This window comes from Cornus florida, unplaced genomic scaffold (assembly GCF_030987335.1).
Source record: "Cornus florida cultivar Cherokee Brave unplaced genomic scaffold, ASM3098733v1 CherokeeBrave_3.0.0_Hap2_Chr08, whole genome shotgun sequence".
In the NCBI taxonomy this organism is placed as follows: Eukaryota; Viridiplantae; Streptophyta; class Magnoliopsida; order Cornales; family Cornaceae; genus Cornus; species Cornus florida.
Window position 1 is genome coordinate 98,888,601 of NW_026775578.1, and position 10,300 is coordinate 98,898,900.

General features: G+C 37.0%; 2 protein-coding genes across 7 annotated transcripts in view; one reads left to right on the forward strand and one right to left on the reverse strand.

Annotated features, from left to right (window-relative positions):
• LOC132268314 (cytochrome P450 97B2, chloroplastic) overlaps nucleotides 1-6,020 on the forward strand; it is a 96,073-nt gene extending 90,053 nt beyond the window's left edge. For all 4 annotated transcript variants that reach the window (XM_059769161.1, XM_059769159.1, XM_059769162.1 and 1 more), the window contains 3 exons: nucleotides 4,922-4,983; nucleotides 5,199-5,348; nucleotides 5,441-6,020. In XM_059769161.1, the coding sequence (XP_059625144.1) occupies nucleotides 4,922-4,983; nucleotides 5,199-5,348; nucleotides 5,441-5,668 (440 nt within the window). In that variant the 3' untranslated portion in view covers nucleotides 5,669-6,020. The remainder of the gene's footprint in view (nucleotides 1-4,921; nucleotides 4,984-5,198; nucleotides 5,349-5,440) is intronic.
• Nucleotides 6,021-6,133: 113 nt separating this feature from the next.
• LOC132268313 (protein FAR1-RELATED SEQUENCE 2-like) lies at nucleotides 6,134-10,079 on the reverse strand. 3 transcript variants are annotated; one of them, XM_059769157.1, is made up of 7 exons: nucleotides 9,749-10,079; nucleotides 7,263-9,350; nucleotides 7,029-7,085; nucleotides 6,853-6,921; nucleotides 6,664-6,744; nucleotides 6,474-6,531; nucleotides 6,134-6,362 (listed from the first exon to the last, which is right to left on the reverse strand). In XM_059769157.1, exons 2-7 carry the CDS (start codon nucleotides 9,297-9,299, stop codon nucleotides 6,322-6,324), a joined length of 2,343 nt encoding a protein of 780 aa, XP_059625140.1. In that variant the 5' UTR covers nucleotides 9,300-9,350; nucleotides 9,749-10,079; the 3' UTR covers nucleotides 6,134-6,321. The 3 variants fall into 3 exon arrangements, with proteins under 3 accessions (XP_059625140.1, XP_059625138.1, XP_059625141.1); XM_059769155.1 differs by having other exon boundaries at nucleotides 9,745-10,079; XM_059769158.1 differs by lacking the exon at nucleotides 7,029-7,085 and having other exon boundaries at nucleotides 9,745-10,079.
• Between the last annotated feature and the right edge of the window lie 221 nt (nucleotides 10,080-10,300).

Below are 10,300 nucleotides of genomic sequence, written 5' to 3' on the forward strand. Positions count from 1 at the left end.
CCAAACAAAGCACATTGAAATTGATAGACACTTCATCAAAGAAAAGTTGGAGAGCGGATTGATTTGTATACCTTATGTGTCTATACATGACCAACTTGCTGATGTACTTACCAAGGGGTTAAGTAGTTCAGTGTTTCAGAGTATTGTATCCAAGCTGGGAATGGAAAATACCTATTCGCCAACTTGAGGGGGAGTGTGGGAAAACGTGTTTAATGACTTGTATTCTATACGTGTATAGTTAGCTATTTTAGGAAATTTTGTAACAGCCTGTATTCCTAGAATTAGGCTGATTTGGTTAGTTTCCTATCCTATTAGACATAAATCATGAGATTTGATATAACCTAGTAAGTTTTCCTTTTCTGCTGCTAGGGTTGATGTATATAGCTAATGTTTTGTGGATTATTAGAAAAGTACGAAGAAAATTCTTTTCTCAGTTTGTGTCACGGTCAATTGGTTGATAACAATTGCAAAGTCTCATTTTCTACATCTGGATGTATTGTGCAGGATCAGGAGTCGGGGAAAGTGATCGGGAAGGGACATAAATGTGGAAGGCTGTTTCCTCTAAGCTTGTTTAGCTATCCCAGGAATAAATCTTTGTTTTCATTATTTTGTCCTTCTTCTAGTACGTCATATCAGATGTGGCATAAATGATTGGGGGCATCCTAATACCAAAAGATTGTTGTTCTTGTTGAAATCTGGTTTGTTTTCTGATAAAGACCCTATTTCTTTCAATGATGTCTCATTTGATTGTAGTAGTTGTAAATTGGGTAAAAGTAACTCTTCTTTTTCCAATTCATAGTGACATTACTACAAAATGCTTCGATTTGATTCATACCGATGTTTGGGGGGATACTCCATTTCCCTCTCATTCTCACACATATTTTGTTTCCTTCATCGACGATTATAGTCGACACACGTGGATTTATTTTTTGCATTCTAAATCTGGAGTTTTTGATGCCTTTAAGCGTTTTTTGGCTTAGATAAAAAAATCAGTTTTCCACATCCATCAAAATTCTTCGTTCTGATTCCGGAGGCGAATATATGAAAAATGAATTTCAAAATTATCTTAAAAATGAAGGAATCATTTCCCAACAAACTTGTCCATCTACTCAACAAAATGGAGTAGCTTAGAGAAAAAATAGGCATCTTTTGGATGTTACTCGGACCCTACTTCTTGATGCATCAGTACCCTCTCATATTTGGGTGGAAGCACTTTCCACAGCTGCACATCTTATCAATAGATTGCCTTCTCCAAAGCTTCAACATCAATCTCCATATTTTTGCTTGCATGAAGCTCATCCCAACTATAACCAACTGCGTGTTTTTGGTTGTGTTTGTTATGTCCATCTACCTGCACAAGAACGAAACTAATTATCTGCGCAATCTGCTCATTGTGCATTTCTTGGGTATGCATCTCATCAAAAAGGTTTTCTGTGTTACGATTCTTCTGTCTGTCGCATTCGTACCTCTCGTAATGTTGCCTTTGTTGAGAAACAATATTTCTTTCAAAATACTCATGTCCCTTCTCTCCGTCTTCCTTTTCTTATCTTCATGACTTTAGTAGTAATCCTTCTGTTTTCACAAGGGTTACACCTGGGCTAGTTTATAAGCGACGAGGTAAAACAACCATTGCTGCAGAAGAAGGTCCTAACCGTGACTCCTCTCCATCTCCTGATCCAAGTCCACAGCCGCCTCCTCTTCGAAGATCCACTCGCCAAACCAAACCTCCTGATCACCTTATTCTTATGACCACTCTGTCATCAAAATCTATTCCCAACTCAGGCCATACAACACTCATGTTGGAAACAAGCTATGAAGGAAGAATTGTAAGCTTTAGAGAAAAACCTTACTTGGGATATTGTTCCTTGTCCTCTTGGTCACAAACCAATTGGTTGCAAATGGGTTTACTCCATTAAACTTAGATCTGATGGCTCCTTAGATGATATAAAGCTCGTTTGGTCACTCTCGGGAATTGGCAAGGTATGGCATTAATTATGAAAAGACTTTTGCTCCTGTGGCAAAAATGACAACTGTTTGTACAATGCTTGCTATTGCAGCTTCTCAATCTTGGCCTTTTTTTCAAATGGATGTAAAAACGCCTTCTTACATGGTGATTTGAAAGAAGTCTATATAAGACTTCCACCTGGTGTCACAAGCAATTTCGCATCAGATGTGTGTCATTTACGACGCTTTCTTTATTGGCTGAAACAGGCACCACGAGCCTGGTTTGAAAAGTTTGTGACACTCTTCGTCAATTTGGCTTTAATCATAGTACCAATGATCCTTCTATGTTTCTTCATCGTCGTGAAACCAGTATCACCATTCTCCTTGTATATGTGGACGACATCATCATCAGTGGTACAGATACAGTAGGCATTCAACAACTACAGGCTTCTTTACACACTTCTTTCCACATGAAGGATCTTGGAAACCTCACATATTTCCTAGGCCTTGAAGTGCATCAATCAGATAATGTGCCAAAGATCTGCTTGCTTTAGCTGGACTCGAGCACTCACTCCAGTAGATACTGCACTTGAAATTAATGTTAAGTATAAAAAAGATGAAGGCCTACTACACTCTGATCCTAGGACAAATAGGCGACTGGTTGGGAGCTTGGTTTATTTGACAATCATTAGACCAGATATTTCTTATGCAGTTAATTTGATGAGTCAGTTTATGCATCAACCTCGACATCTTCATCTTGCAGTTGTCAAACGGATCATTCGCTATTTACTCGGTACTCCAGAGCGTGGGGTATTTTATAAAGCTGGTTCATCTCTCCAACTTACAACTTATAGTGATGCTGACTGGGCAGGTTGTCCTGATTCTCGTCGATATACAACGGAGTGGTGCATGTATCTCAATGGCTCCCTTGTGTCATGGAAATGCAAGAAACAAGAATGAGTTTCAAAATCTTTTACCGAGGCAGAATATCGAGCCTTGTCTTCTGCTTGTTCTGAAATCGTTTGGTTTCGTCGTCTTCTATCTTAATTAGGTCCCTCAACTAAATCCTACTTCTCTACATGCTGATTACACAAGTGCCATACGGATTACAGAAAATCCAGTATTTTATGAACGGACTAAACACATAGAGGTTGATTGTCACTACAATCGGGAAGCCTATGCTAATCATCTCATTACTTTGCCTCGTGTTAATAGATTTCCAAACTGCAGATATTTTCACTAAAGCCTTGACTAAGACTCGTCACCAGTTCTTAGTTGACAAATTGATGCTTGTGAATTCACCAACATCAATTTGAGGGGGAGTATCAGAGGAGGTGATCCAAGGGCGGATCTAGGATTTCTCGTTGGGGTGGGCTAATTTTAGTATGGTGGCTGAGTTGACTTGGGCTTGATTGGGTGGGCTAATACTATTAATATTTTTTTTTTTGGGTGGGCTCTTCTATACGCCTTTGAGGTGATCTGCATACCAAAATTAGATGATTTGATGTGTTGTAAGATAGCTTATAATTAGGGATTCCATTCTAATTTAGATTATTTACAGATTGCTTGTAGTTAGGAATATTATTTGTGGATATCCAAAATCTTGGGATATGATTGTTGTAAGCATTCCTTGTATAGAATAGTAAATATTATTATATAAAGGAAGTCTCCCGAAAAGAAAGGTAGACAAGTTTTCTCCAGAAATTCTCTTTGTTGTGTGTCTTGTCCCTCTCTAGCATACTTCCCCACTTCAGATTAGTCATGTCATCTATCTGTTTGACTCTTTTAAAGCTACTTAATCTGGCTATTTCCTTTTCTTTCTTTTTGCAAGGGATGCACATCTGAGTTCCCTCATTATGGAGGCAAGAGTTTTCCAACATAGTACTAGAATTTCCAACTCTTTCATTCCTATGTGTAGGATCTTTTGGAGGGAGGGATCTCTCTCTCTCTTCTTTCTTTTTCCTTTTTCCTTTTTCCTTTTAGTGATCTCCTGAAATCATTGGTATTGGCTTTAGTCCTCCCATTAGCAGGTCTCTGCTCTTTTTTGCTTCTATTATGTTTTTGGGAGGCCTTGAAGAGTTGGGATTAGTTAACAAGAAACCAAGGGATTAGTTCCATGTTCATGTCATCTCATGTCTGCAATTGCAACTTTACACATTTAGAAGAGTCAATAGATTTAGACTAAAAAGCCTGTTACAAAATGCAGTAGCAAATTTGCAAGTCCATTTTAAGTTCTCCCATGTAGATCCAATTTGTGTTTTGGACTTGGAAAATTTTCTGACCTTCCATTATCTGAAGTCTATATATTTCATCTTCCTTTAGGGGTCAATAAGTAAAATGGAACCAGAGACTATCCTTGACGATTTAGATTGTTCATGGGCGTTTCATAATTGGGATTATATAACATTTGTCATCAACTTGTCTATAAATTTCATTAAAAGTATTAAGTATATATATATAAATAGGAAAATTTTAATATCTGAACATGTAGAAGAAATTTGAGTTGACATTTGCCTTTTATTTTATTGGAAGCATCAAACGATTCTTTAGCAATGTCACCAACAAATGAATAACGATTTAGATTGTTGAGGGGCGTTTTATAAGTTTGACAGCTTGAATGTTTGTATTGATGTGAGTTCTTCTATTAGTCTTGGGCTTTACCAGCTCTTACGTTGGTGGTTGTAGTGAGTGATGTGCGAGTAGAACTAGAACTCAAATAAATCTATCTGAATAAGTAATTGGTTAATCCCATAGACTTGATCAGAAAAAGGAAGCGGTTATTGCTCAGTGGGCTTTTTTAAGAAGGTTTGCTGTAATTTTATTCTAATCTTTTTTATTGTTATTTTTCCCTTGTGGTGGTTGAAGAAGGAAAAACAAAGGACAAGCATGCCGAAAACTCTCACCTAAATTTTTTAAGAGTAAAGATTTTCCTTCTAGTAAAATATGGTAACCCCTGGAATTTATTTCAATTACGCAGGAGGGTACAAGGGTGACAATGATGGATACGCAATTCCTGTAGGAACTGATATATTTATTTCTGTAAGTGGTTCATTTATGCCTTTATTCCTTTAGCAAGTGATTTTAAATGGCATGATGAATGTGTGGGGTGTTCATGTTGTTGAATCTTTCAAAGCAAAAATAATTACAAGAGGTATCTTCATATAGAAAAACAGTTCATAGTCTTCTTCCGCACTTTGGCTTGTGACGTAAAATTTGTTACAAGCAAACGTTTCATTTTAAATCCATCCAATCAGGTATATAATCTCCATAGATCACCATACTTCTGGGACAAACCTCATGAATTTGAACCAGAAAGGTTTCTGTCACAAAGAAAGAGTGAAGGCATTGAAGGATGGGCCGGTTTTGATCCATCTCGCAGCCCCGGAGCATTATATCCGAATGAGGTCACTTAATAATTTATGTATTCTTTAAATGTTTTCGCATTTTCAAATGTCAACTGAACTTAATGGGGTGTTTGATGCTCTGCTATTGCCAGGTTATATCAGATTTCGCCTTCTTGCCTTTTGGTGGAGGGCCAAGAAGATGTGTTGGAGACCAATTTGCGCTCATGGAATCGACTATAGCATTGGCTATGTTGTTACAAAAGTTTGATTTTGAACTGAAAGGGCCCCCTGAATCAGTAGAACTTGTTACAGGGGCAACAATTCATACAAAGAATGGGCTGTGGTGCAAAGTGAAGAAGAGATCATCCGATATCCATTGAAAGAGTTTGCAGAAGAGAAGAGACTACACATTTATTTTCAGCAAATTTGTAAAATGATGTGAATGTTCTTATTATTGCTAGAAAGGAGAACTTGTTACAGAATTACTTTTAAGCAATGAAGTTGGCAACATTGCTTAATTATGAATTATTCTCTAGTGTAAAATTAAAGAAGAATGTAAGCATTTTGGGCCCTACCCAAGTGAAATATTTGTTTCAATAATTCTTCTCAAAAAGAAAATTTGGTAAATTGGTAGTTTGAATAACCTTTTGATAGAAAATTGAAGTTATATTGGATTGAAAACCAACAGAAAGAAGAGAAGTTGGTTACTGTTGGTGATTTTCTTTTACTCTATTCAAAGTTTTCTTATTCATGTTTGGATGTGTGTTTTTTCTTCTCTCTTTTCCCCCCAACCCAACATAGAAGGGAAAGAAAATCCATCTCTTTGTTGTTACCAACAATTGGCCTACTTGAAAGTTAAAAATAATAAATATATAAGTATTTAATTATTATTACAAATGATAAAACACATTGTACATTAACACTGAACTCAAGTGCATCAATATTCAAAAAGACCGGTAAATGAAACAAAATTGTTTCATGAAAATTCCATTATTATTGAATCCAGTCCAATCATGGTAGGTTTTGTTGAGTACTATAATGACCAACACGTATTGGAATTGTATACAATTGTCCCTGAAATTAAGAAGAACCAAAAAAATAAATTGAACCAAATAGTTAGAATCATATTATTTGCTGCCCAAAAATCATCAAGCACTCTAAATAAGATTATGTGTTGTGGCCTACCAGACTGTTGATTGTTATAATAGCCATCTCGCATTGATGAGATTGGGTTTAATTGTCCCTGCAATAAACAAACACTGCTGCAATTAACTAATCATCATCATTTAGAAAACCAATCACAAATAGCTAGCCATCTCTTGATTAGCATGTTACTACTATCAGGAGGACTAGCAGACCATATATATATATATACCACTCCTTGCACACTCTGCTGCTGCTGCTGAGCACCGTAATAGACGCCATCCAGTGTTGGTCCCCTTGATCGTCCTAGTTCCTGTAGAAATTTACAAAGAGCCCAATTTTCTAGAATCAGAAAACTACAAAAGCAAACCAATTATTTATTATGGCAATAAGGTGCAGTCACTCTCAGGTTATGTCGTACCATCCCTTGCATGCTCTGTTGACCAACATAACAGTTTTCAAGGGCGTCTGTTCTTGGGTTCAACTGTTCCTGCATACATACATGAAACCAAGAATGTATATATACTTGTATTAAAATCATATTACAGTTGCTTGAGTAAATATTCTTTTGTAAACAAGAACTAATAGCTGAGAAACCATTGGCTGATTGCTCTCTTGCATCCCAAGACTTATTGCTTCTGACTCCAATTGTACCTAAAACATACAAATTATATCTACTTCAAGGATTTCATCATTTTAAAAAGTTCTAAACTCGCATCTGATGCATTTGCGAGCTTGACAGTTTGAGCCCTGGGAGGGGCAATGTTGCAAGTGTGTGCATTTGCTTGAACTTCCAGGGAGAACAAAAAAAAATAAAAATAAAAAACTGACCTTTCGCTTCTTATGTACTTTTTTTCTCTTTGATGCCTTGGCCAAATTGTTGCCTGGATTCTCTTCTTCAATGGTAAAAGAACCTTGAGTAGTCAGCATGTTAGGCTCTAAAACACTCCCGACAGAATGTTTAACACCCACACAATGTTTCAAGGCTTCCTCTAGTGCATGAAAGGCAATATCATAGGTTTCAGGAGATAAAGACCCTTTTTCACCTAATTTAATGGCTCGTTTGCATAGATCATTGAAACGTTGGACCCTGTACTGAAGTCTGTTTGGTATTTCACTCATGGTCTGTGGGATTTTCACTGCATCTTTTGTCCATCGTTTCAGTATATAGTGAGTTGGGATGCTGGAAACACCAGACATTTGAAGAACAATCATTGCATGTCTACAAAGAAAACCTCTATATTCAAATGAATGACATAAACAACAGATATTGAGCTCTGCTTCATTCCAAGATACAATGAAATTCTGCTGCTCCTCAAAATCGTCAACACGGAATGTTGCAGTTGTCTGGTCTTCACTTTCTTTTTGCAGATTACAAGAAACTATTCCCAAAACCTCAACTTGAAACTTCTTGAATATCGCATGAGTATAAACTGTCGACATTTGTTTCTCAAATGGTGAAAGTGACCTTAATGCTGGTTGTCTTTGCCGCATTTCAACATCAGCTTTGGCTTCTTCTTCATACCTGTCATGCAAAAATATTTTGTACTGATCAATGAACTCCTTAAATGTAGTTACCTTGCAGATGTACTTGTCAAATAAAGAAGATATACTTTCAGATCGCTCGGTTGTACAAATTCCAGCTAAGAAAGTATCCCTCATATAAGTTGGAACCCACTTTTTACGATCTTCATGCAATGATTGAATCCATTCATTCTCCCCAAGGTCAAATTTATCAACTATTTTCCACCATCTTTTTACAAACTGTTCATCTGTCCAAGATCGATATATGCATTTGTTAAATTTCATCATAAAATTTTCACACCGATCAATAATATGACCAAGATTTTCAGTAATTTTAGACAGTACGTGCCACAAACAGAAACAGTGGCGTGCATCAGGAAACACCTCTTTGGTAGCTGCTTTCAGTGACTTGTCTTCATCAGTAATAATTACTCTTGGACATTGACCACTCATTGCTCCAAGCCATGTGCGCATTACCCAAACGTATGTTGATAAAGTTTCGTCCCCAATCAATGCACACCCAAGCAACGTGAACTGAAAGTGATGATTCACCCCAATAATGGGAGCAAAGGGGATTTGATGCTTGTTTCTCACATAACTGGTATCAAAGAAGACTACATCATAAAAATTGCTGTAATCATGCCTACCTTTCGCATCAACCCAAAACACATTTCTCATTCGTTTTTCATGATCCAAATCTATTGCATACAGAAAACCGGGATTCTCATCTTGCATAAGAATAAAATGGCTGAGCAACACTTTCACATCTTCCTCATCTAAGGCCAACTGCAGTCCTTTCTTTTGACAAGCAACAACAGCAGGCTGTTTGTTCCATCCCCTGATAGCATGATAAAAGTCATCTGGACAAATTTCATGGTTATGCTCCTTTACAAAACTATATATGAACCATTTTCCATCCTCTCTTCTCTTCATATGCATGCTTGCCTTGCAGTCTGTTTTTGGACATGACCGTGAATTAGGAGCGGTTGTACAAGAGGAGTCGCGCTTGCTTCCAAATCTAGAACATGCAATTTTGACATCAATAAACTTCCCTGATCTTTTTGACCGGCGACTGGCTTTTATTGTAATGCCAAATCCCACGGACCTAGCATAATCTCTGTAGAAAGAATATGCTTCTTCCTTAGATTCAAACTCCAACCCACTCTGGGGCTCGTAACAAATTACCCCTTTATTAACAACATCCACTTCAAGAGTATTCACATCCATTCCATCCCCACTCCTGATGACGACGTTGTGACCCAAATTTGGTCCAGGGTTTCCTTGAACAGGTCCACTCATTCTAGGGGAATTTACACCCTCTTCACCACAATGCCCTGCATCCATACCGTCAACAGAGTTTGTGTTTTTGTTTGATCCCGCGTCTAGTTTATCCTCCTGACCAGAAGGCAGTTCAAGATCAATGTCCATGGAGAACACTAATTTTATTTTTATTTTTTTGATAGGAAGTCCATTTCACGAAAATAATGTACTTAGATGATATTCTGGAAAAACTTCATTTTGCTAGGTGAGTCAAAGAAGCATGTTTACCACTAAAGAAACTAACAATAATATACAGAATTATTGTAAGATCTAAGAAAACAGGTACCATATGATATTCATTCCATGCTAATTGTAACTTGGTGTGCATAATCAAAATATCTACTACTAAATTCATCATCTCATCAGATAGGAAGTGTAAAATTGTGTCTTTATGAGAAATCCACAATCTATATATATATATTCATTTCCAAACGAAGGAAAGAAACAGCAGAGTTAGAAGAGAACATACATACATATATATCTATGAAAGGTCGCCGGAAGAGGTCGTCCGCTTGAATTTCACGGCAGCCCTAAGATTTCAGATCGTGATTTTGATGCCATGCTAATATCATATATATCATATGTTTGGAATTAGAAGTATCGATTTAGCCCTAGCCCTAGCCTAGCCCTAGCCCTAGCCCTAAACAAATAAATACACCATCCTCTACCAACAATCCCCTACCAATGAATACGACCTATCCCTATGAGCAGCAATCAATCAATTTAACCATCTCACCTCCCGATCTTCCTCTTAAATGACTCGGGATCAATTTTTCAATTTGTACTTCACTTGGATTTTACATTCAATCCTACCAGCCATCTAAATAGTAAAACTCAAAGTTTTGTCTTGAATTAACATTTATTTGGCAAGAATTTAAAATTTAAAATTTAAAATTTTGTCCTAAAAATAAATTAGGTAAAGTACAATGGCACGCACTGAGATTTCGGGTAAGGACAGATATATACAAGTTGGTCAATTTTTAAACAATGACACTCCCTCATGTTTGATAAAGTGAACAAAGACA

What these genes read in the sequence shown, in the direction of transcription:
- LOC132268313 (XM_059769155.1), bottom strand. An exon ending in AAGTACATAAGAAGCGAAAG is followed by an intron (nt 7,086 to 7,262) that starts GTCAGTTTTTTA and finishes TGTATGTTTTAG; the next exon opens with GTACAATTGGAGTCAGAAGC. An exon ending in AACAGAGCATGCAAGGGATG is followed by an intron (nt 6,745 to 6,852) that starts GTACGACATAAC and finishes AAATTTCTACAG; the next exon opens with GAACTAGGACGATCAAGGGG.